This window comes from Peromyscus maniculatus, chromosome X (assembly GCF_049852395.1).
Source record: "Peromyscus maniculatus bairdii isolate BWxNUB_F1_BW_parent chromosome X, HU_Pman_BW_mat_3.1, whole genome shotgun sequence".
Classification (NCBI taxonomy): Eukaryota; Metazoa; Chordata; class Mammalia; order Rodentia; family Cricetidae; genus Peromyscus; species Peromyscus maniculatus.
Window position 1 is genome coordinate 100,354,517 of NC_134875.1, and position 27,299 is coordinate 100,381,815.

Consider the following 27,299-nt stretch of genomic DNA (forward strand, 5'->3'; position numbering starts at 1 on the left):
ACACTGAGCATGTCCCTCATACTTTCCATCCCAGACCCCCAGAACAACAGGAGGGGCTTAGGGAACCCTGCTGTCTTGAATACCATCAATAAAGTTCACTCAAACCACTCCCCAAAAGAAAGCTCTAGAACAAAAAGAAGCAAATTCACCCAGGTGGACTAGACAGGAGGAAATAATCTAACTCAGGGCTGATATCAATGAAATAGAAACAACTTGAACAATAAACATATACAAATAATTAAGGAAACAAAGAGTTGGTTGTTTGAGAAAATCAACGGGATAGACAAATACACAAATTAACACATCAGAAACAGAAAAGGGGACATTACAACAGTCACTGAGAAATAATCCAGAGAATTATTGTCATAGTTTTAAAACCTATATGCCTCAAAATTGAAAAATCTAAAAGACATGGACAAATTTCTTGATAGATACCACCTATAAAAGTTAAATCAGTATCCGATAAACAATTTAAATAGATGTATAACTCCCATTGAAATAGAAGTAGTTATTAAAAGTCTCCCAACCAAAATAATAATAATAATAATAAAGCCCAAGGCCAGACAGTTTCAGAACAGAATTATACCAGACTTTAAAAGAAGAGCTAATACTAATACTCTTCAAATTATTTCACAAAATAGAAACAAAATGAATATTGCCAAATCCATTTTATGAGGCCACAGTCACCTTGATTCAGTAGTTGTAAAGCAATGCAAGTTTTCCAAAACAGTGGGTAAAAAGTAGGAGAAATCATGCAATAAAAATAGTAGGATGGAAAAAATGCTCTCCTTCTGCCCCTTTAGCCTTTCCTTCTAGCCCATCTCCATTCGTGTTGACACCTGTCCACCCACTCTTTACCACCCACCCCAAGTGGCCACACGAGATTGGGACTCAGGTATGGAAAGACAAATTTGGGAAGTTTTATAAATAATGTTCATGTGCACACTGATGATTATATAGCTACAATGATAAGTATGCAAATAAAATGAATATTAAATATTTACATTAGAGTAACATAGGAAAAACTCAGCTATCAATATGTCTATTACAGACTTGTTTAAATTGAAGATCAAACCTAATAGGCATACAAGAATTAAAATAACTTTCCAGTGAAGAAGTTCAGCTATAGAATATCCACTAAAATTATTTGATTTTAAATAAATTTTAAGTGTTTCATCACAAAAAAATACAATGATGCTAAAATGAATGAGAAATTAGGGTATTAAAAATATCTTTTTCATTTGAGAGTTTGGAAGCTCAGCAGCAAGTATACTGCGATCCACTAGAGGGCAGTGATATCATTTTAAAGTTGTACTGACTGATTTCATAAAAGAAAAACCCCGCAGTAAAAACTTTTTTAAAAAGTAGAAGAAAAGGAAATACACATTGTAAACCTAATTTAATTTAATCAACAGGGATCTAGTAAAGCTTTACTCACATCCTAATATTCTAGAAATATTTGAAATAATAATTTTTTTAATATTTACAGAGATCAGTTAGAAAATGTTTCCAAATAATTAAAATTTCACTAAAAGTAAACAAATATGTTTAAATCCTAAATATCCATTATAATACTTTCTGTGTGCACAAGAACATATAAATGCATGTGTGTGGTAGATCAAAACCTCATTTAGTATTGTTTAAGAATATTCATAATATTACTTTTCTAAGGAAATTTTGTCTTAAAATTAATGAACAGACATTTTAAGGAAATACTATATACTAACATTGTCCAGAAATAATTTATAAAGAGACATATTGAAAAATTGTTAGCCACATGATACAAATTTGCATGTTTCTTCTACTTTTATCTTCTATTATATCAACAAAAAGAGGATGTATGTAATTACTGAGTTCCAAAAATAAAATATGGCTCAAAGAATAATTTGTCCTATCTTGCAATTCAGTTCCACAAAGTGTAGAGTTCTCAGATGATCTGACAGAGCATCAGAAGACACCTGCACAAATTTTTCCACCTATACAATAAGAATCTTGTGAAAGTCTGCTGAACTGCCTCTTTGTTTTCAACAGTGTTCAAAACTCCTGATTCTGGAATTTATAACTCTCCATGGAGAAAATATAGCCATACAAAACATTTATTTGCTCTTAATCAAAGGCCTTGGAATGTTACAGTAAGAAAAGATACATTTTCTCGTCCAAAATCAGTATTTTGTCATTTGTTAATGGAAAGAGGATTTTCCACTGATAGTGATTATTCCTGTTTTTGTTTTTTTTTTTTTTTAGTACTTAATATTTTACCCACATGTAAGCAATTTCAGAAATTTCAAGTTAGCTTTTAAAAGTATTTTTACTTACTTGTCTGTAGCTCCTTCTCTCTGGCCTGCACACCAGCAAAGATGTAGTTAAAATGATTTGTAAAGGCCACAAAGTCTGCGTCCAGGAACATTGGCCCCTGTCCTTTCTCTTTCAGGGATATGCTCTGGATTTTTAACTGCTCAATTTGAGGCTGAAGAGCTGATAGCCTGTTGACTTCATCCTGAGTCATAATTCAGAATATTACAAATACGTGAATTTGTATATACTATATTGTCACAAAGAAAGTTGTTTACAGCCTGTAATATGAGATCAGGTTAATCCCCTTGTCAAATACTCTATTACAAGTCATCAATTTGAGAATACTATAGTTCTTGTTCATTTTGAATCATCATGATGTAACATAATTTCAGAATGATTATTTAGAACATTAAAGCACACAAATGTGCATGTTTGCAATGCTTAAGAAATAAAAACAACTTAAAATTTCACTAAATTAAATCAAATAAAGATGTTTATCTTTAGTACTTTTTTATTTCAAAATTGTCTTTGTTTTAAATTCTAAGGTCATTCAGTGAATAACAATTTTTTCAATTCATATGTTCAAAATAGATTGCATGTAGTTAATATACATATATGAATTTACATGAATATATGAATTTGTAAATCTCTATACAGTATAGATTCTGTGCCTATACTATATTTTATTTATGTATGTACAAATACATATGGTTACACCTATAATTTTCTATATTTTACCCAGCCTCATTTCCTTTTCTGGCTAGTCAGTTGCTCCCATTTTAATGAGAGAAATTGTTTTCCACTTTCTTGTCACAAACTTTCATAGCATAGTACCCACTTTCAATCTCCAATGTAGCCTGTATTCAATTGTACTATGACAAAAATCACATGTACAATACTTTGAAGTCCGCTATAGCACTCTCTAGCTTAATTTAGTACTAAGAAACTGGCATGTTGGTAGTGTAAATTAAGGTATGTTAATGTGATGAAAATGAACTCTGAATTTTGAAGACAGAAGATATATATATATATATATATATATATATATATATATATATATATATATATATTAAACTATCATTTAAAATATTGATTAAACTTTTAATAGTAGTTTGACTAATACATCTAAACAAAATATACTAATGAAATTCCTTTGTCACTTTCTTTTTATGTTTTGCATTTTTTTTACTGTTTGGCAGTTTCATACAAGTTCTTAATACTGTTCAGTAGTTTCTCCCCACCATTCCTATCTTTCATGCCTTTTGTTAGGCTGATGGAATCCTTCTTCTTATCAAGCCCCCCTCCTAGTTCAAGACTTACTTTTGTATATGACCCATTGAGTTTAATTTGAATATCCTGCCAAAGTGGGGGGTGGGAAATTATTTACCAAAGCAAGTAAATTATCAGTGGCTCCAGCCCTGAATAAAATGACATCACAACCCAGAACAAATGTTAACTGCTAATAGTCTCTAGGGCTTGGGCCACAGTGACCCTCTCTTTTTCCATGATTAAATATTGCATATTGAAAAATATACATGACTCTTAAATTTGGAATTTCCATTGTATTCTTTCAGCCATATTGTTTTCTATATAAATATTTTAGTCTCATTTCAAGTGAAGTTACAATTGGTTTATGCTTCATATATACATATATACATATACATATTTATATATACATTACTTACCAAATCAAATACTCTTAAATTCTTTTTCAGTGCATTTTTAGCGTGGTTGCTTACTTATAATTCATATCTATGCTACCTTTCAAAAGTACTTGGGTTTGTTTAGTACTTAATATGCAAAAATCATGATAATTAAAATTAAAAATGGGATCATGAGCCAATTAAATGGAGAGGAAATTTAAAATTATAGCAATTAGGAACTAAATTTAAATCTGAGCTTACTGGAAATCATACTAAAATGGCAAAATAAATTGTTGGTTTAGGACGCGTGTATGGTTATTTGGAGAATCCTATATTATGAGAATTGATTGAGATAATCTCTCATAAAGGCAAGAATATAAATGGGCAATACTTTTTTCTTCTGATTTCCAAATACATAAATATAAGTTTGAGAAAAATGTGGCTATGTGGCTCTAACAGTAGGACTCTTTGCTACTGACAAACTAATTGATTCAGAAATTAAAGACTGAAAATATAATATTCATTTTGAAAGGAACTATTCAGCTTCAAAAACTTGTTAACAATTAGTCATTGTTTTCATAGAAGAACTTAGTGTTCTTGGTCCCCCAGAGTAAAATTTCTTCCCTGAATGTGCTTCCTCTTTAAAAATATGTATATTTACTAGTGGGAGTAGAGTGAGGGGAAACTGTGTTTGGGATGTAATATATGAAGGAACAATAAAAAAGTACATTTAAATAATATAACACCAAATAGGAGCCTCCACCATCTGAGAAAATGTAAACATGTTTTTTACAAATCTGAAAAGGCTCTCTCACCTCTAACATATTGGAGCATGAGCTAAATTTGTATTCTAATATTTAAGAATATCTAAAGGTAATAAAGAAATAAAATGGATAAAAAATCAATTACCAAACACCAATGTCAGGCCTCTAATATAATCTTAGCTTGTCAGTGAACGACATTATTCTTACACCACTAAATATTTTACATAAACCAATTAATAAAATCATTTAGAAGCAAAAGGCCAGGCAGAAAGACAAAGAGCTTAGATAGAAGTATGGGATAGTGCTGACAGGATTAGGAACTTTGTTAGTGAGTGTAATATAGAGATATTTTCACTTCAAATAATTTCATAATGATAGAATATTCTATGGATCTGTCTGTGTTTTCTATTTGTGAATGAGATTAAGACTAAGATTGTGGTATGACTCTCAGGCCCCTGTTCTGTCCAATATTTCTGCCTTAATACATCTTACTCAGCCCACTCACCCACTGCACTGTTTTTAATACTCATATCATAGCCCTTCTTCTACATTTGTGGTCTTTATTTCTCCATGTTTCTGAGTATACTATTCTTTTATTTAACATCAAATCATCCCAAATACCCAATGCAAATGCTCTTCGATAAAAGAAGCTACCTGCCGGTTTCTGTGCATGTCATGTTTTACTTTTAGATGTTCTCCAATATTGTATAAAACATTTATTTCCATGGTAGTTCTACATTATTTTATTTAATCATTTGCCTAGTACCTATCTCCTCTACTCTGGGTAAATGCGATGAAACCAGTGTCAATGAACATTCCTCTCTCTTTCCTAGAACTTAGTGCTTTGAATTTAATTGTGATTTCTCAAAATATATATGCTGAAGCCTTAACACTCAATGAAAGTATATTCGGAAAAGGGGGTTTGGGTAGGCACTAAAGGTTACAGTTAATTAAGCTATCAAGGCAGATTCCTAATCTCATAGTGCTGGTTGCTTTACAAATTGAAGGAAATGTTTCTCTCACTCTTCTATTTTGTCCATTTACACAAACTGTGAAAGGTCATAGACATACCCAGTGAGTAAGTAGGCAGCCAGCTACAAAGCACTAATAGAGTCCTTACAAGAGATGAATTCTGATAGATATTGATTTCAATTTCAATCCTCCAGAACAGTGAGAATATATTCACAATGATTAAATGACCCAGTCTGTGCTATTTGTTCTATCAGCAAGCTAGCTCATGTACACACTATCATTATTGGTCACATTATAGATCATATATAAATAAATAAATAAATAAATATATACATACACACACACACACACACACACATATATATATATATATATATATATATAATATCTCCTCGGTGTCTGTTTATACATCTAAATTTCAAGAATGGAGTTAAGATGACATAACTCTACATTGGTTGTTTAAGAAAGGATCTCACTATGTTGTGTATGCTTTCTTCAAATAAAAAAAGTCATCCAGTCTTTTCCATTCCTAGTAATTACACGACTGACGACTGTCTTCATCATAAATTTGTTGCAGAAAATACTGCATGTAAACTGTTTCTCAGAGAAATAGAAAACAGGCTGTGGGCTACAGTATCTAAATACAAATTATATCTAAACAAAGAAATCCTACAGTTTGTGTGTTTGCCCATTAATGCAAAGGCCTTTCTGTTTCAAATTCACTGTGTAAAACTATATTTTTCTGAGTTTGTTCACTTCCTAGTACATTTACAGAAATTAAAGAAAAATATATCAAATCCCCTTTTTGTTTCAGAACATCTTTACAGTTACCAATATCGTTTGAATATAATGTTTTCTTCCAGACCAAGACTGTCAGCTGTCTGTATCCACTCACCCTTCATTTAAAACATTCTTGTTGAAAGTATACAGATTAATCTCTCTTCATACTAAATGTACACATCACAGTCTATCAGTAAGGTATGTTCGTGATATCTTTTAACCTAGCCTCTAATCAATTTCTTGTTTCCCAGGGACAGTGTCAAGTTCTTTTCATTACTATTAATTTTTAATTTTCATTACTTGAAGATGAGCTCTTTTAATCTCTTACTTGGACCCTGAGTTCCAGTTCCACCTTGTTTGCTCATTCTCTTCTTATGACCCAGGAGAATTTACAGATCACACCTCCTTATTCTTTGCCTCCTAATTAAGTCTAGTCAGTGGGGAGCCCTGTCTAGATTCTTCAGGCAGAGAAGATGATAAAATTGCTTGTTTATTTTTCTTGCTCTATTTCCATGCAGGTGCCTTGTGCTCACTCTTAAGACTGCCTTTACTATAGGGTTCTGACTCTCTCCTGTGTATTCACAATTTCTATACTGATTCTATCTTAGAAGAGAGAATAGCTTGGCTTGATCTGGTCTTTCTTTGGGTTTTAGCTATAGAGCAAGAACATTAGTAAAATATTGCTACTCAAAATGTCCAGTCTTATATATGTCATTACATTTATTGATTTTTTAACCCATTCTACATCATAAGGCTTTATTTTTTTTTTTGCTTTTTTTCTAAGTTTTGAGTTATTATTATTTTTTTGTGTGATATATATTTTTTATTTTACAATACCATTCAGTTCTACATATCAGCCATGGGTTCCCCTATTCTCCCCCCTCCCACGCCCTCCCCTTACCCCCAGCCTACCCTCCATTCCCACCTCCTCCAGGACAAGTCCTCCCCTGAGGACTGTGATCAACTTGGTAGACTCAGTCCAGGCAGGTCCAGTCCCTTCCTCCCAGACTAAGCCAAGCGTCCCTGCATAAGTTCCTGGTTTCAAACAGCCAACTCATGGAATGAGCACAGGACTTGGTCCCACTGCCTAGATGCCTCCCAAACTGATCAAGCCAATCAACTGTCTCACCTATTCAGAGGGCCTGATCCAGCTGGGAGCCCCTCAGCCTTTGGGTCATAGTTCATGTGTTTCCATTCATTTGGCTATTTTTTTTTCAATAATTGAGTAAAACTGAAATTTATTATATGCCACAGTCGTCCTAGGGATCTCCATGCTATATATATATAGCGTCTATGGTTCTATGGGTTGTGGTCTGATTGTTCATTTTATATCTAGAATCCACCAATGAGTGATTACATACCATGACTGTCTTTCTGGGTTTGGGTTACCTCACTCAGGATGATTTTTTCTAGTTCCATCCATTTGCCTGCAAATTTCATGCTTTCATTGTTTTTCTCTGCTGAGTAGTACTCCATTGTGTATATGTACCACATTTTTTTCATCCATTCTTCCGTTGATGGGCATCTAGGTTGTTTCCAGGTTCTGGCTATTACAAATAGTGCTGCTATGAACATAGCTGAGCATGTATCTTTATGGTATGTATCAGCATTCTTTGGGTATATGCCCAAGAGTGGGATGCCTGGGTCTTGAGGTAGTTCGATTCCTAATTTTCTGAGAAACCGCCATACTGATTTCCACAGTGGTTGTACAAGTTTACATTCCCACCAACAGTGGAGGAGTGTTCCCTTTGCTCCACATCCTCTCCAACATTGGTTGTCATTGGTGTTTTTGATCTTAGCCATTCTAACAGGTGTAAGGTGGTATCTCAGAGTCGTTTTGATTTGCATTTCTCCGATGATTAAGGATGTTGAGCATTTCTTTAAATGTCTTTCAGCCATTTGTAGTTCTTGTTTTGTGAATTCTCTGTTTAGCTCTTTAGCCCATTTTTTAATTGGACTGTTCAGTGCTTTGATGTCTAGTTTCTTGAGTTCTTTATATATTGTGGAGATCAATCCTCTGTCAGATGTGGGGTTGGTGAAGATCTTTTCCCAATCTGTTGGGTGTCTTTTTGTCTTATTGACTGTGTCTTTTGCCCTGCAAAAGCTTCTCAGTTTTGAGAGGTCCCATTTATTAATGGTTGTGCTCAGGGTCTGTGCTGTCGGTGTTTTATTTAGGAAATGGTCTCCGGTGCCAATGCGTTCAAGAGTGCTTCCTATCTTCTTTTCTATTAAGTTTAGTGTAATTGGATTTATGTTTAGGTCTTTGATCCACTTGGACTTGAGTTTTGTGCATGGTGACAGATATGGATCTATTTGTAATCTTTTACATATTGACATCCAGTTATGCCAGCACCATTTGTTGAAGATACTTTCTTTGTTCCATTGTATAGTTTTGGCTTCTTTGTCAAAAACCAGGTGTTCATATGTGCATGGATTAATGTCAGGGTCTTCAATTCGATTCCATTGGTCCGTATGTCGGTTTTTATACCAGTACCAAGCTGTTTTTATTACTATAGCTCTATAGTAGAGTTTGAGGTCCGGGATGGTGATGCCTCCAAGGGTTGCTTTATCGTATAGGATTCTTTTAGCTATCCTGGGTCTTTTGTTTTTCCATATAAAGTTGAGTATTTTTCTTTCCAAGTCTGTGAAGAATTGTGTTGGGATTTTGATGGGGATTGCATTGAATCTGTAGATTGCTTTTGGTAAGATTGCCATTTTTACTATGTTAATCCTACCTATCCATGAGCATGGGAGATCCTTCCATTTTCTGATATCTTCTTCAATTTCTTTCTTTAGAGATTTAAAGTTCTTATCAAAAAGGTCTTTCACTTGTTTAGTTAGTGTTATCCCAAGGTATTTTATATTATTTGTGGCTATTGTAAAGGGTGATGTTTCTCTGACTTCTTTCTCAGCCCTTTTATCATTTGTGCATAGGAGGGCTACTGATTTTTTTGAGTTGATCTTGTATCCTGCCACTTTACTGAAGGAGTTTATCAGCTGTAGAAGTTCCCTGGTAGAGTTTTTGGGGTCACTTATGTATACTATCATATCATCTGCAAATAGTGAAAGTTTGACTTCTTCCTTGCCAATTTGTATCCCTTTGATCTCCTTTTGTTGTCTTATTGCTCTAGCTAGAACTTCTAGTACTATATTGAATAAATATGGGGAGAGTGGACAGCCTTGTCTTGTTCCTGAATTTAGTGGTATCGCTTTGAGTTTCTCTCCATTTAATTTGATGTTTGCTGTTGGCTTGCTATAAATTGCTTTTATTATGTTTAGAAATGTTCCTTGTATTCCTATTCTTTCTAAGACCTTTATCATGAAGGGGTGTTGGATTTTGTCAAAGGCTTTTTCAGCATCTAGGGAGATGATCATGTGGTTTTTTTCTTTCAGTTTGTTTATATGGTGTATTACATTGACTGATTTCTGTATGTTGAACCATCCTTGCATCCCTGGGATGAATCCTACTTGGTCGTGATGGATGATTGTTTTGATGTATTCTTGGATTCGGTTTGCCAATATTTTGTTGAGTATTTTTGCATCAATGTTCATGAGGGAGATTGGTCTGTAGTTCTCTTTCTTTGTTGCATCTTTGTGTGGTTTGGGTATCAGGGTAATTGTAGCCTCATAAAAAGAGTTTGGTAGTGTTCCTTCTGTTTCTATTGTGTGGAACACTTTGAAGAGGATTGGTATTAGTTCTTCTTTGAAAGTCTGGTAAAATTCTGCACTGAAACCATCTGGTCCTGGGCTTTTTTTAGTTGGGAGACTTTTGATGACTGTTTCTATTTCTTTAGGGGTTACTGGTCTATTTAAATGGTTTATCTGGTCTTGATTTAATTTTGGTATTTGGTATTTATCCAGAAAATTGTCCATTTCTTCCTGGTTTTCCATTTTTGTGGAGTACAGGTTTTTGAAGTATGATCTGATGATTCTCTGGATTTCCTCATTGTCTGTTGTTATGTCTCCCTTTTCATTTCTGATTTTGTGAATTTGGGTGTTCTCTCTTTGCTTTTTGGTTAATTTGGCTAGTGGTTTGTCTATCTTGTTGATTTTTTCAAAGAACCAACTCTTTGTTTCATTGATTTTTTGTATTGTTCTCTTGTTTTCTATTTCGTTGATTTCAGCCCTCAATTTGATTATTTCCTGGCGTCTATTTCTCCTGGGTGAGTTTGTTTCTTTTTGTTCTAGAGCTTTCAGTTGTGCTGTTAATTCATTGGTATGGGATTGCTCCATCTTCTTTATGTGTGCATTTAGAGCTATGAATTTTCCTCTTAGCACTGCTTTCATAGTGTCCCATAAGTTTGGGTATGTTGTGCTTTCATTTTCATTGAATTCTAGGAACTCTTTAATTTCTGTCTTTATTTCTTCCTTGACCCATTGATGTTTCAGGTGGGTATTATTCAGTTTCCATGAGTTTGTGGGTTTTCTATAATTTTTGTTGTTATTGAGTTCTAACTTTAAGGCATGGTGGTCTGATAAAATACAGGAGGTTATTCCAATTTTTTTATATCTGTTGAGATTTGTTTTGTGTCCAAGCATGTGGTCAATTTTTGAGAAGGTTCCATGGGGTGCTGAGAAGAAGGTATATTCTTTTGTGTTAGGATGGAATATTCTGTAGATATCTGTTAGGTCCATTTGAGTCATAACATCTGTTAGGTCCTTTATTTCTTTGTTAAGTTTCAGTCTGGTAGATCTATCTTTTGGTGAGAGTGGTGTGTTAAAATCTCCCACTACTAATGTGTGGGGTTTGATGTGCGTTTTAAACTTTAGTAGTGTTTCTTTTATGAATGTGGGTGCTTTTGTATTTGGAGCATAAATGTTTAGAATTGAGACTTCATCTTGGTGGATTTTTCCCGTGATGAATATGTAATGTCCATCCTGGTCTCTTTTGATTGATTTTAGTTTGAAGTCTATTTTATTAGATATTAGGATAGCTACACCAGCTTGTTTCTTAAGTCCATTTGCTTGGAAAACCTTTTCCCAGCCCTTTACTCGGAGGTAGTGTCTGTCTTTGGAATTAAGGTGTGTTTCTTGTATGCAGCATATGGATGGGTCCTGTTTTCTAATCCATTCTGTTAGCCTGTGTCTTTTTATAGGTGAGTTGAGACCATTGATATTGATGGATATTAATGACCAGTGATTGTTAATTCCTGTTATTTTTTTTGGTTGTGTTGTGTTGTCCTTCTGTGGTATATGTTGGTGTAGGATTATCTATTGCTTGATTTTTCATGGATGTGTTTAGCTTCTTTGGGTTGAATTTTCCCTTCTAGTGCTTTCTGTAGGGCTGGGTTTGTGGACAGGTATTGATTAAATCTGGTTTTATCCTGGAATATTTTGTTTACTCCGCCTATGGTGATTAAGAGTTTTGCTGGGTATAATAGTCTGGGTTGGCATCCATGGTCTCTTAGTGTCTGCATGAGGTTTGTCCATGATCTTCTATCTTTCATAGTCTCTATTGAGTAGTCTGGTGTTATTCTGATGGGTTTGCCTTTATATGTTACTTGGTCCTTTTCCTTTGCAGCTCTTAATATTTTTTCTTTATTCTGTGTGTTTAGTGTTTTGATTATTATGTGGCGAGGGGACATTTTTTTTGGATCCAGCCTATTTGGTGTTCTGTAAGCTTCTTGTATCTTCATAGGTATTTCTTCCTTTAGGTTAGGAAAGTTTTCTTCTATAATTTTGTTGAATATATTTTCTGTGCCTTTGAGTTGGTATTCTTCTCCTTCTTCTATCCCTATTATTCTTAGGTTTGGTCTTTTCATGGTGTCCCAAATTTCCTGGACGTTTTGTGTTAGGACTTTTTTGTCTTTATTGTTTTCTTTGACTGACGAATCTATTTTCTCTATCGTGTCTTCAGTGTCAGAGATTCTCTGCTCCGTCTCTTGCAATCGGTTGGTTATGCATGTTTCTGTAGTTCCTGTTCGTTTTGTCAGGATTTCTATTTCCAGCATTCCCTCAGCATGTGTTTTCTTTATTTTCTCAAATTCATTTTTCAGATCTTGGAATGTTTCTTTCATCTGTTTAATTGCTTTTTCTTGGCTTTCTTTGATTTCTTCCCATTTTTTGTTCGTTTTTTCTTCCATTTCTTTAAGGGAGTTTTTTATTTCCTCTTTAATGGAGTTTTTCATTTCCTCTTTAAGGGAAGTTTTTATTTCCTCTTTAAGGGAGTTTTTTATTTCCTCTTTAAGGAAAGCTTTTATTTCCTCTTTAAGGTAGTTTTTCAATTCCTCTTTAAGGAAAGTTTTTATTTCCTCATTGAGGGAATGTTTTATTTCTTCTTTAAGGGCCTCTATCATCTTCTTAATGTCATTTTTAGGGTTGATTTCTTCTGCTTCTTCTGTCATGGTATGTTTAGGTCTTGCAGGTGTAGAATCACTAGGTTCTGATGTTGCCATATAGGTCTTTATGTTGTTGCCTGTATTTTTGCACTGGCGTCTACTCATCTCTTCCTCTGTGAGGTGCAGGTGGTGTCTGTGTCTGAGAGTGCCTCTCTTGTTCTAATTTTTAGTCTTGGTTTAGTAGTGGTTCTTGTTTAAATTGGTACTATTGGGCTATTTCTTCAGGGGCAGCTGATTTCGATCGGTGAATTATATACTTATGATTCTGGTGATCTGGTTTGGTGTCTGGGTAGCGCCTTCTTCTGTTTTCTCAGGTCACTTTTTGTTCATTTGTCAACTCCTCAGCTGATCTTGTTTCTTCAGACTTTAAACTGTAGGCATCTGAATCCTCTCCCAGATGGGTTTCAGCTGAGCAGGGTAGGCTCACCAACACCTCCAAGTTGTTGGGTTTCACAGGATCAGCAGCTGGGCCCTGGGTTGTCCTCAGACGGAGTGTTCAGATTCGTTCTGGTTCTGACCCACGGAGATAGCTTCTTCCCCAGATGTTGGGGTTAGGGGCGTCCCTGTTCCCAGCTGCGTCTGCTTGTCTCCGTCCCTGGTCCTGTTTATCTCTGCGGTCCGCCGCCGGGCCTGTATGTCCCTGTCAGCTGCCGCTGGGTCTGTCTGCCTCTGGGGGCCGCCACCGGGCCTGAATGTCCCTGTCGGCCGCTGCCGCTGGGCACGTCTACCTCAGCGGGCTGCCGCTGGGCCCGTCTACCTCCACAGGCCGCCGCCACAGGCCTACCTGCGTCTGCTTGTCTCCGCCGCCGGGCTTGTCTACCTCTGTGGGCCTGAATGTCTCTGCAGGCTGCCGCCGGGCCTGAATGTCCCTGTCGGCTGCCTCCGCTGGGCCCGTCTACCTCAGCAGGCTGCTGCTGGGCCAGTCTACCTCCGCGGGCCGCCGCCGCAGGCCTACCTGCATCTGCTTGTCTTTGCCGCCGGGCCTGTCTACCTCTGTGGGCCGCCGCTGGGCCTGAATGTCTCTGCCGGCTGCCGCCGGGTCTGAATATCCCTGTCGGCTGCCGCTGCTGGGCCCGTCTACCTCCATGGGCCCCCGCCGCAGGCCTACCTGCGTCTGCTTGTCTTTGCCGCCGGGCCTGTCTACCTCTGTGGGCCGCCGCTGGGCCTGAATGTCTCTGCCGGCTGCCTCCGGGCCTGAATATCCCTGTCGGCTGCCACCGCTGGGCACATCTACCTCAGCGGGCTGTTGCTGGGCCCGTGTACCTCCGCGGGCCGCCGCCGCAAGCCTACCTCCATAAGGCTTTATTGTTGAGGTGTCTCTAGCTATTTGTATTGCTAAAATTTTTTCATCCTGTGCCTAGTTTTACATTTGGAAAGAGTTTTAGTGTACTGGCCATTCACTTATAGGAAATGTGGTTTCTATATTTCCTGTTTCAGCCCTCTGCAAACTGACAAAATCAATTAGCCACATGTAAATTACATAAATCAATGCCAGAATTACAATATCAATACACTACTTATTTAAATTTCTTTCTTTTTATTTTGATCTTTACTATGCTCAGCTACATCCTTGGGAGTTGAAAATCTCATTTTTAAACAGTTTTCTATGGCCCTCTTAAAATTTTCCAAGAAATGCCTATTGATCATGTTCCAAATGGAAAGAAGAAAGTCTTACCTTACAAATTTTCAACTGGCTTTTAATTGCTATTGGCTCTGATGGGGTAGTGGGTTGGGTTTTCAACCAGTTTTCAGCAGTAGTTGTCATCTGCTCCAAATGCTGTAGCTGATTGTAAAAAGTAATGATGTTGTTTTGATACTCTAGCCAGTTAACTCTCTCACTCAGCAATTGGCAGAATTCTGCCCACCGGCTGTTCAGTTGTTCTGAGGCTTGTATGATACTTTCAGCATTAACACCCTCTAGAAAGAAAAATAAAATATATATCCCATGAAGCCACAGTCTAAAAGAGGCAATCTGAAAAGGAATATGTTTCTATTATAAAAATGTTCACCGTAGAATAATTCCAAGCAAATTCATTGAATTACTGATAAAGATGCAAAGGGGATATCTAATTAGAAATTGGAATTTGGTAGAGTTGAAACTTATCAAATCACACATATGTACTAAAATAACAAAAAGATATATAAAATATGGAATAGTATAAAAGATTCAGAAAAGGAAACTGATCAAAGATTTGATGAGGAATGTTCATGAATAAATTATACCCTAGATATTTCTAAAGAAATGTTAAATACAATTTAACATTTATTATTTAAATAAATAAACATTATTTGTAATAATATATATTATAAAGACAACTCACAGTTACATTAAAAACAGGTTTGGGTATTGTTTGTATGCTTTTTATAAAAGAAAACATACCTCAAATCAATCATTCTCTTTTTAAGCTACAATTTCCCCCCAAATATTCAGACTATACACTGTTTCATGGTGTAAAGCAAAAGGCATTTGGAAAAACAATAGTTATCTGAAAAGATTTTAATTTACTAATGTTAAAGTTTATCTATAGTTTTCAAATGGAAGCACAAGGACACATTTACTTCTCTGTAATAACCACTATATATTAGAGAATAAGTTTGTCTTTTCTTAGATGATATCTTAATTATCTGACAATGTGACATATGACTAAGCCACTTCAAGAGTGTGCTACCTTACAGAGCAATCAAGTTTAACAACATCATAATATGTCACTGGCTAAACTACTCAAAACACTACAAAGTTAGTTCACAAAAATAACATTTTCACAGATACACTAGTTTAGATGCAACTCCCTTACTAAATTGTATCATACAAAGAAAAAAATGATTAAATATGATATGATGTATTTTTGAAAATAATTAAGTTGGCACTGCCAATTATTTGGGAACACTAAATAGCTGGAGATTTCATATTTCAGCATTTAAACACAGCAATTCCTAAAAGCAAAAGCTCAGTACCTTCAAATATATGGGGAACAAAGTAATTTAGTAGAAGACCAAGTTGTTCAAGAGAACTCATTTTTGTGTATGTTCACTTAAATTAGATTAAGACTTAAGGAAATCTAAGATATATATATATATATATATATATATATATATATATATATATATATATATATATAATGGCAAACATAAAGCCTGTAGTAGGTCAAGCTTATACAATACTCTTTTGTTCTTTTTAAAGGATAAACTTTGGAAAAACTAAACTAAACCTAAACTATGGGAAAACCATGGAATTCAGCATTTTTATTATTTCATCTCTTTTACTTTGGTCTAGTCAGTTCTTCTAGATTTTATTTTTTAAAATCATACTATTCTAGCAAACAAGACTATTCATTTGAAATATGAATCAAACCTTAGGAATTTCCTTTTTTTTACATTTTATTATTTTTTTTATTTTACAATACTATTCAGTTCCACATAATAGCCACAGATTCCCTCGTTCTCTCCCCTCCCGCCCCCCTCCCCTTCCCCCCAGCACACCCCCCATTCCCACCTCCTCCAGATCAAGGTCTCCCCCGAGGACTGGGATCAACCCGATAGACCCAGTCCAGGCAGGTCCAGTCCCCTCCTACCAGATTGAGCCAAGCGTCCCTGCATAAGTCCCAGGCTTCAAACAGCCAACTCATGCAACGATCCCAGGACCTGGTACCACTGCCTAGATGCCTCAATCAATGGGACCTCTTGAAACTGAAACCTAGGAATTTCAAAGTCTTACAACACCTAAGATGACATTAGGTGTCATTAGGATGTCATTCAAAACAGCATTTCTGAATACCTGTGGCAAAAATACCTTCCCCTATTTGCTAGTATATTTTAAAATAGAAATAATGAGAAATAAAATATAAAAAGCAATAAAAGCTTGGCTCCTTATACCTAGCTACACAAGAAACTCATGGTTTCCTGTGACCAAATCTTCTTCTAATTCCATGAATAGTTAAGGGGACTGAAAGTCATATTAAGACAAAAAAGTATGATGTGATATGCTACTTATGATTATTAGTTTTATGATTGAGAATATAGCAACCTAGTTTTAAGGGTAGCCACTATGTAACTGTAGTAATAACAAGCTTATTTGATACAAAGTATCAGAGAGAAGAATTTAAAATTTCAATTGCAAAATTACTCACTTTGAGAAAATTATCATAATCAAATAGCTAAATTAATTTAAGAAATAAAAAGGCATACTTTAAAAATGCACAGGAGAAAAATGTTTAAATTATGTAATGTCTCAAGATTATGCAATTTCCAAAATGATCTGATATCTCAGAGAAATACTGTTACCAAATGTTTTATTTTAATAAGAACTTAGAATAAGCAAGTTCATGACTATCAAAAAATCACTATAAATCAATAATTAAGTGTTAAATAAGTAAAAAGTATTCTGATGCACTAAACTGGATGGTTGTACATTTCAATAGATGAGTAGATAAAACAGAGAGATGTAAATGCCTCTCTGATTCTGAGAAAGATCAACTTTATAAAAACTTTTAGAAACTGGAGAATATACATTAATTTTCATTATGGCTGCTGTATCTTAATTTTGCTAAATGTAAAGCAAACCACCAAAGAGTAACAAAATATTTTGTGGTATCTATTAAAATACAAGGAATATGTTTTTATGTGTTATGTTGGTCATGGCTCTCAATTCTATGATGTGAAGCAAATAGGACAAGATGTTAAGTATTTATTTCTCTAAAAAGAATTAAAATGAAAGTGAGAAGTAAAATTTTTATAAATCTATAACACTATGAAATCTATAATATTTAGTTGTATAGTGAGTTTTATAACTGAATATGTGAAATTAAAATATAGTAACAACCAAGTTGTGATAAATAACAATATGGAAAAATATAAATATAAATATAAATAAACATATACACATATATAGTCAAAACTCTGAATTTAGATATATTTAAATTCAAACTCATCCCCCAAAACACAATTGAACTGGGTTCAGTTTAATACTGACATCAGGTATCATATTTCTTTTCCATTCTAGGAGTATAATAATAAGATCAACTGGTTGAGAGTTGGGCTGACATAGATGGATTTCTCCACATCTTACGAATCTTAAACAACTAGTAAATATAAGCAGTGTTAATATAGGAGATATGGTAAAGAACATAGAGAAAATAAGAAAACCTCATTTCTCACATTTAGAAAATAGGAGTGAGTTCTTTAATGAATTAAATAGAATATTTATGAAAACAATTGCTGAAATTTAAAAAATTAATTTTATATAAAATATGATATATAGAAACATTTTAAGGTGTTTTAAGATTCATCAATGACAAGTGATAAGTTAATTTTGGTTTAGGTTATTATAATACATACTCATCCATTTATAAAAATTTAAAATTGAGTAGGACAACTACCCTCAAAATTTAAAACAGAGAAGCACAAATAAACATAGCCTTGTAGATAATTTGTCTGTAAATATTTTATAAGTGAATAAGCTTGATATTCAAACTTAGTATAAGTTATCCTTCTAAATTAAAAGGCCCTATGGGAAATACATTATTACTGGCACTTTCTGATATAGTTCTCAGTGTATAGAAGAATTACTGTACCTATGAACTCATCCAACACCAAATCAATAGTTTGCTTCTTATGAAGACAAACATTAAAACAGCAATAGACAGAAGATTTAAAAATATCATACAAAATAATTGTATAACATCTTGTTTCCTTGAAAATGCTTGCACAGATGATAAAAAAACCATGTTAGACATGACATTAAACTTCTTGAATTAATTGAACATATATTTTCCATTTGGGGGTGATATTAGTAGACACCTTAATAAATGTCTGGAAAATAGTATCTATTTATCAAAAGAGTATTTGCCTATAAGAATTTTTACCACATTGTTTATGAGTACACAATTCATAGGATTGATTTCCTTTACTCAACTGAAAAGTTTAAGGTTTATGACAGCCTATAATTGTAAATATTTGGAGAGTTTACATATCAATCATCTGAGCATCTGGTTTTCTAATTTTTTGTTAGCTATTTAAGAATATAAACACTGACTCACCAGGCATTATGAACAATATTTAGGGAAACCATTTTGGATCAGCACATTAGATTCTCAGGGATAATGGATCATAATCCATTCACATCTCATATTCTAAACAACCCCTGAAATAGACTATGAATAAATATATTGCACCCAGAGGAAATGGATCATTACTTGAAGAGCATCCATTAATTTTATTACTTGTGTACAGTGCATAACAGACTGCTAGAATAGTTGTAATTATGCATCACCTTCCATGCAAGTACTTCAAAATTGACACCTAAAGTGAAGTATTCCCTATCAAGTATATTCATCATCAGCTCTGACGCCTGGATAAAATAATAAAAAAAAGGCTTTTCAGTGTTCTTTTCATTAGAATAATAGCTAGAATGAAACTTGCACTTCCTGACAACTTTCTATTTTGTTGTGCTTTAACTGAGGGTCATTATCAGAACATTTATCAACCAATAGAGTAGCATAACATGCAATATAAATGTATTCAGTAGTGATGATAAATGCAGATGCAAAACTCTGGAGGGTTCTGCGACCATTCTTTTAAACCACTCCTGTGCCACTTTTGGAAAAAAATACCATTTTAAAATTTATACTACTTACCACTTCTAGTGAATAAGATACACAAAATGTTCTAACATATGCCATTTTTTTCTGTTTCTAATGCCAGAGATGTAGGAGAATATGTATTTCTATGCATATTTGTTTCTGTCAGCAACTGCCCTCAAGAACAGTAGCTCTTATGATCTCCTTTCAAACACAAAAATATTTACATAAGCACAGGGACTCTCTCTCTTAAAGTATAAAGTTAATTTACAAAAATGCAGCTGTCAATTTACAGGATGAGAACACCGTGTAGAGCATTACCCTTAGTCTCATGCAGAAAGAAAGGAAATGTAAATGAAATTGTCCAGAACTAAAGAAGGAATAAGAAAATAGGAAATGTTTACTTTTTTAGGAAGCTAGCATTTCAGGGCAGTGAGGTAGACTATTGATCACAAGTGATGTGGTGGTTTATCAACCAGATGAGTCAGAACAGCTACAGTCCCTACCAACTGGCCCATCTGACAAAAGTGTGCTATACTCATGCAAATTAGTTCATGCACATGAAATATTTAAACTATAAAGCTAAACTTAAAAAGTCTTAGTGACTTAGTTAACATATGTGACAGGAATCCTTGTTGAAGCCTTATTATTGTGTTCAATTTAATTATAATTCTGGGCATATTAGGTACCACCTTAAATACTATACTCTAATACTCAGGGCATGAAATTTTTGAAATGTTCTTTTAGTATAATATACTAATAATTACTATCTTTAGTTACAGTTTTTTTTAATGTGATCGTCTTCAGGATGTAAATTAACACACACACACACACACACACACACACACACACACACACACACACACACAAATTGGGTCGGGCGGTGGTGGCACACGCCTTTAATGCCAGCACTCGGGAGGCAGAGGAAGGCGGATCTTTGTGAGCTCCAGGCCAGCCTGGTCTCCAAAGTGAGTCCCAGGAAAGGCACAAAGCTACACAGAGAAACACTATTTCGAAAAACCAAAAAAAAAAAAAAAAAAAAAAAAAAAAAAAAAATTGGAAACTGAAAGTGAAGTACCATTTAATCTAGAGAATACTGTTAACTCTATTACATCATTATAGTAACTTCCTCAGGAGGAAGCATTCCATAGATTAAGAGTTAGGACTTGACCAGGTGGCAGTGGTGCAGGCCTTTAATCCCAGCACTCAGCAGGCAGAGCCAGGCGAATCTCTGTGAGTTTGAAGCCAGCCTGGTCTACAGAGCAAGATCCAGGACAGGCTCCAAAGCTACATAGAGGAAAACACAGTCTCAAAAACAAAACACACACATACACACAAAGAATTAGAACTTGAATTATACTAATCATGTATATTTCCATGAATGTTTGGACACAACTATCTTCGATCTTTGATATTTTAAGTATTATTGAAAGAACTTAGATACTATCTCAGTCTAACAGAACTAAGGAAACTTGGCACCTAGCCTAAGCTCCAAATTACTCTCACTAAGGTTATAGTAAGCTAACATTTTTGAGACTAAATATATGATTCTAAATCTATACATTGAAGATATACTTCACAAAGCTTTATTTCTGAGCAAAAGTCCCTAATAAAAAGAGGTACCTCTATCCAATACCATGTCGAGATAATCCTTATTTATATCCAAACCAACAATTGATGATGACAAAGTAAGATAAACAATATGTTATAGTTGCTGCTTTGGTGTTTGGGGGGAATTCCTGAGAGTGGGCTTATCTCTGACTCTTTTGCCTGTTCTTGGAACCCTTTTCCTCCTAAGGGTGTTATCTCCTGCAGCCTTGATGTAAGGGTTTGTTCCTGGTCTTATTACATCCTGTGCTATGTTTGGTTGATGTACCTGGGTGGGCTGCTCCTTTCTGGGGGGAGACAGGGGATGTTCCTAGGGGACAGGGATCAGGTAGGTCTTGGAGGAGTGAAGGAAGGGGATTATGTGGTCAGGTTGTATTTTATGAGAGAAGATTAAAAATATGTAAAAATATTTCATAGCATAATTCTAGTAAAAAAGCCTTGAGGCTTCGTAAATAAACCTTTTGCTCTTACATAAGAATTGATATTAAAAAATTAGAGACATACATTGCTTTAAAATATATCAAAATTCTCTGAAAATTTACGGAAACATGATTTTATAGAGAATATCATTTCTATTGACTATCTCTTATTGTAATTTTTGATTATAGAAGATCACTTATATTCTGATAAATAGAGTTGGTATAATCAAAAAGAAATCTCTAGGAGTGATTTGACTGTTACTTGAGGACAATATTTGCAGGTAAAATTAACATCCATTTACATGCAATCCTATATGAATTATAGTAACTCAGCTCTCATTTTACCTTCCTATAAATAAAATGGTATAAATCTTATGATGTTTATTATAAAATTTGATAAGGCAAATATATGATAAAGATGCTTCTTGACTTAATTTAAGAGCTTCACTAATGGAATAGTTGAAAATCTTGGATAACAAAGATTAATTTAATTTTCAGTTTTATGAACCATACCTCTTGGCTCTTTGGTAAAAGAGCATCTACAAATTTTAAAGATGAGTCCCTCTAAATTATAGTTGGACATGTACCCAGATAGTTATTATATTTCTGACTTAATTTATAATTTGCATAAACTGAGAAAATATGTATTATGTAGATTGTTTTTTAAAAGATAATGGAGAATAAATAGATCAAAACATTTGAATCAATTGTTCAGTAATTATGTAAATAGTCTTGCTTAATGGGACAGCAGAACTATGGGCTCTGAAAATGCTTATTCTCATTATGTCCCTAACTTGGGTTTAATTAAGTTGATCCTATCCTATCTTCACTAGCAGACAAATGAATAGCTTAAAATTTGATCAAGGCAAAGAAGAAAATTTCAAATTGCACTCCCATAAATCCATTGATCATTGCTATCTATTCATGGTACTATTTTTATTTAGAGTCAATATTTCCATACCATTACTCAAGTACTCTCAAATGTGCTTTGTTGAATAGAATTTAATCAGTTAATTAGTATTTATTAAAGACATCCTATATGCCCCAATTTTTCTGTATGCCTCTAGAAATTCTATATGATGACAAGTATTGAGATAATTGATTTTAGCATTTGCCATTACCTTTCATTTCTCTGTCTAGTTTTACTTAATAAACACTAAATAAATATTTCCATTCATTTATAATATTAAAATATTTTAAATAATTATGTACATGTGTATATAAGATGATCTCATATGTGCTTTATATTTTATTACAAAATTAAACAATTTGAAACTGAAATTATGGATTTTATAACATCATATTTAAATACAAAGGTAATAATGTAATTCCTAGGAAATTTTATAGAATGATTATAAGACTATTTTGGATCATGTAATTTTATTTGACTGAATATACTATTAAAACCATCATTCAAAATTACCAAGCAACATGTAGAAATATATAATAATTGATTTACCTAATTCTCAACTGGCATGTCTTCCTGTTTTTTATTTTTAAGCTAATACAGTTATGAGGCTGATTAAAAGAAGAAAATGAATTGATTTCCTATGAAGATAATTGAATTTATTAATGCCAACATGGTAATTAAGTCTAAAAATAATTCATATACAGAAGTTATGATGCAGAATTTAGGCAGTTTCTCAAAAATGCTGACGTGTACATAAAACTTTGTTTTATTTGTTTATCATACACACTTGCAAAATAAAAATAAACTATCCAGAAAATACATTGTAATATTTTATAAAAATACTTTCATTTACAAATGAATACAAGTTTAGAAAAGACAATTTGAAAGAAAAAAATTGCTCACATGACTTTACAATATTTTGTAAAGATAGATTTTCAGTTGTGATTAGCAAAGAATAATTGTAATTTTTAAAAATAGGATAAAAATATGATGCTAAATTTGTGCTTTTGTTTCACTTAGAATACACATCTTTTTATAAGACAAGGTACCATACAAAACATGAGAATATTAGTAGTATTAGGCTGAATCCTTCCACCAAATTTTAGGTTATTTGTAAAATATATTGGTAAAATTATTTTTTTAATTATAATTGCCTTTAATTAATATTATTCATATGCTTCCAAAAATAATTATTTCAGAAAGCTCTGTTTTCTTAAACTTATTTTAATAAATTTTAATCAGATTTCTGAAAATTAATCTCTAATAGATTTATTAAATATTCTACCACAACTCATTTTCAACCAATGGGCTCAAATTGAATTTCCCCCAATAATTTGCTTAGCATGAAAGAAAAATAATAATAAAAATACAAACTTCCTTTAATGTAAATTTGTATCCAAGAAAAGCTTGTCTGATATAATTTAGCTGATAAATATGAACCTGAGTGTTTATCAAATCTCTAAGAAGATTATTTAAATCAAGTTCATGTAATTACCAGTCACCATCTGTTCCACCAGGGCCTGAGCTGATCTGCTGGCATCTTGCAGTTTTCTGAACTTCTCGGCTTTTTCTCGTACTATGGCCTGCAGCATGATAGCAAAGGTGAGCATTTCAGTAAAAACATTCTGAGTCTACACAGTAATCATAACTGCAACCTGATTTTTCAAGCCTTATGATACTTCATTTTATCAGTTCATTGTGTAAATCTTAGAGCTGTTTTCTCAACAATATTCAATATTCAAATTCTCCCATTTCCAAGGAAATCCGGGTTCATATGCACAGAGTTTTCTAAACTATTTGTTCACTATTTGTGACCAGAATTAACCTTTGAACAATAACTATAAAATCGTTCAAATTAACAAAACTAGCATTTGCCAACTAGCTTATTTACTAATAGCTATATAGACATAAAACCTTTAAACACAAGGAATTAAAGCTATACATTACTATTGTAAAAAACATGTTATCTGGGACAGCAAGATAGTTCAGCAAGTAAAACTGATCACTGCCATCCTAACAGCCTGAGTTCAATCCCCGGGACCTACGTGGTAGAATTCCCACAAGTTGCTTCCTGCAAGTTTTTCTTTGACTGTCATACATACCAAGTAGCACACTCATACCAATATGGGTGCCCATGCACAAATAATATATTCTAGACCAGATTTTTCAAAGCAAATAACTTACTATACAATGTATTATTAACAACTATGAAGAGTGAACTAAAATCCTATCCTTGGCATTATTTGAAGTACCTACAACCTATAAGAAAAATATAAATTTTCTGCTATGCAGCAAAAGGCAGCAAAGAAAAACCTTGGTTTATATCCACAATGCAAAGCTTTGAAAGTGAAAAGACACATTTTAATATCTTGGATTTCACTTGAACATTTCCCAACACATAAATTACATTGTTTTGTGAGTCTGTGTTCCCAGAATCCCTATCCAATTAACAGAGAAAGCTCTAGGATGCCTTTAAATTCAGTTTCATAAAAAGGGAATTGCACAAACATGAAAGGTTCTGAATTGTCGATTGACCTAAGAAGTCCAAGAAAATAAAACAGTTACCCTAGCATCTCCATAAGGTTAAGATCAAAAGCAAAGTTCTAGCATTCACTTTCCCTCAACTGTTCAATTTTGGTGTGACAAATTCCCTGTATTTAGCAGTTTATTGGCACATGGTTCCTAATCATTCACTATGTTCTTCACTAAAAAAGAAATTTATTCATAATGTACTCGGAATATTTGGAGAGAAATAATGGACACATTCTAAGTAATTATATAATATTAGCTATCATGAGAAACAGGAGGTTTATTATTCTTACTTGTATTACAATATATAAAATATGAAAAAAAGAAAAATCTTATGTTCAAGTACAATAAAGTAAAAAAAGACAATAAACACTAAGCTGTTGTTCCTTGTGTTAAATGTTTCTGTTATGGGGCTATGGAGTTTTTTTCCATGTTTAAGAGAGCTTTCTCTGAAACCACAAGTACCAGAGTTTGGATTCCAGCACCTACATATGAAACTTGGCTTCCTTTGGCATACTTATAACAAAAGCTCTGAGGGGGCAAAAATCAGAGGAATGTTAGGGCTTGCTAGATTCTCTTCTAGGTGAGAAAATTCAAGCTGTGGCTTAGAGAAAGATACTTGCCTTGAAGGAAAATGGAGGAGAATGAAACTCATCCAACCCCCTACGCTGATATTCACTTATGTGCCCACACACACACAAACACACACACACGGGGAGGCACAGAGAGAGAGAGAGAGAGAGAGAGAGAGAGAGAGAGAGAGAGAGAGAGAGAGAATGTGACATCTGCACATAAAGAAAAAGTTTCCATTATGTGTTATTGTCATACTACTTTCCTATTTGACTATATTGATATTTAACTTTTCTTATGAAAATTATATAAAGAAAAGAATTAGACCACCACATAGATTTCAATAAATAAACTATATTAATAATGTCCTTCCAAATGTCATTATCATAATCTCTTTATTCTGAGTGTCTAATAAGATGATCAATTAGGATTGTTATCTAGAGTTAACTTTACATTAGAATATCTCAGGAGTAATATTCGGGTATAAAGTGTCATTTTTATAACCACATTTTCCTGTGCGTCTTACATAAATAAAGACAATAATATCACCACAAAAAACAAATAACTATAGAATAAGCATTATTACTCTCCTGTTTTGACAGAAAAGAAAGGTAAGTTACAACTGGTTTGTGAAATGTTTGAAAGCATCAGTATTGCCATTTCAAACTCAAGTACCCTATTCTTCATATAAATTATATTTTATATGTATTATTTCTAACACATTTCACAACAGTTGTGGTACAGAAGAAAAATGCATTATAGTATCTTATTGTATGCAAGTTAATGAGCAATAAGACTACATGTCAAACCAAAAGGAACAGAATTTGAATACTTAGGCATATCAGTGAAGATAAGGGATACTTGATTGCTTAGGATAGCTTGTAGTTACTTGTACTAAGAAAAAATTAAATTCAGTGGACTTCTTTAGTGTTGGAATTCTTAAAAACTATTCAATGGGGATAAAAGTCATAGACGAGCACAAAGTCCCAGCATAGGAGCATCTAAGAACTCGAAGATCTAACTCAAAAGCCAGCATAGCTACTGCTGCTACTTGGGTTTTTCAAACTACTGTAAATGAAAACATATCAGGATTACATTGAAATCATAGTAAATCTGGTTTAGCAAAGTTGCTATGAAAACTTTGAAAGGAATATAATGATAATAACAAGGTGGACCAACTAATAGATTGTTACATTTTTCAAATGAATGTAAAGACCCTTGTTAGGTATAATTCTCACTGTCATATAGGATTGCAGAGAAATTCTACAGTTTAAATATTTAGTAAGAGACCAGAAACCAACATCCAGATGGCCTAATTTTCTGTTCAGCTTCTGGTTAAAGGAAAATAAAAGAGAATGAATAAAAGTAGGATAGGGAAGTAATCACTTATATTTTAAGTTTCCAACCAAAGATTCTGGTAAATTCGTCTAATAGGATCTTTATCTTTTAAATAAAATCCTAAGCTTATACACAAAATAACAAAATACATCTAATGATGGACATCACATGTCATCTCATTGACTGTGTATAATATATAATCAGGTTTTACCAACCTATTTAGATGTATTGCTCTGGACTTTTAGGAAAATTTTATGAGAAGAAGATATATATCTGAGAATACTTACAGCTTAGATATTATTAAGCATTTATTTTATTTTATGTGTTTTGTGCAGGTGTATGTATGTGAACCACCTGCATGCCAGGTTTCCACGGAAATCAGAAGGTATAAGGTCCCTTAGAATTAGAATTACAGATAGTTTTGCATGGGTTTTGGGAACAGTAACAGTTATTCTGCCAGAGCAGGGAGTGTTCTTAACCACTGAGCCAACTCTTTATACCCTTAGATGTTATTTTAATGTGAATGAATATAGAAACTTCTAGAATTAACAATAAAGG

At 33.8% G+C, this 27,299-nt stretch overlaps 1 protein-coding gene across 11 annotated transcripts in view; it reads right to left on the minus strand.

Moving 5' to 3' along the window:
• Dmd (dystrophin) overlaps nucleotides 1-27,299 on the minus strand; it is a 2,251,111-nt gene that overhangs the window by 1,335,511 nt on the left and 888,301 nt on the right. For all 11 annotated transcript variants that reach the window (XM_076562037.1, XM_076562042.1, XM_076562041.1 and 8 more), the window contains exons 19-21: nucleotides 23,800-23,887; nucleotides 14,468-14,709; nucleotides 2,317-2,497 (exon numbers count right to left, since the gene is read on the minus strand). In XM_076562037.1, coding sequence (XP_076418152.1) covers nucleotides 2,317-2,497; nucleotides 14,468-14,709; nucleotides 23,800-23,887 — 511 coding nt within the window. The remainder of the gene's footprint in view (nucleotides 1-2,316; nucleotides 2,498-14,467; nucleotides 14,710-23,799; nucleotides 23,888-27,299) is intronic.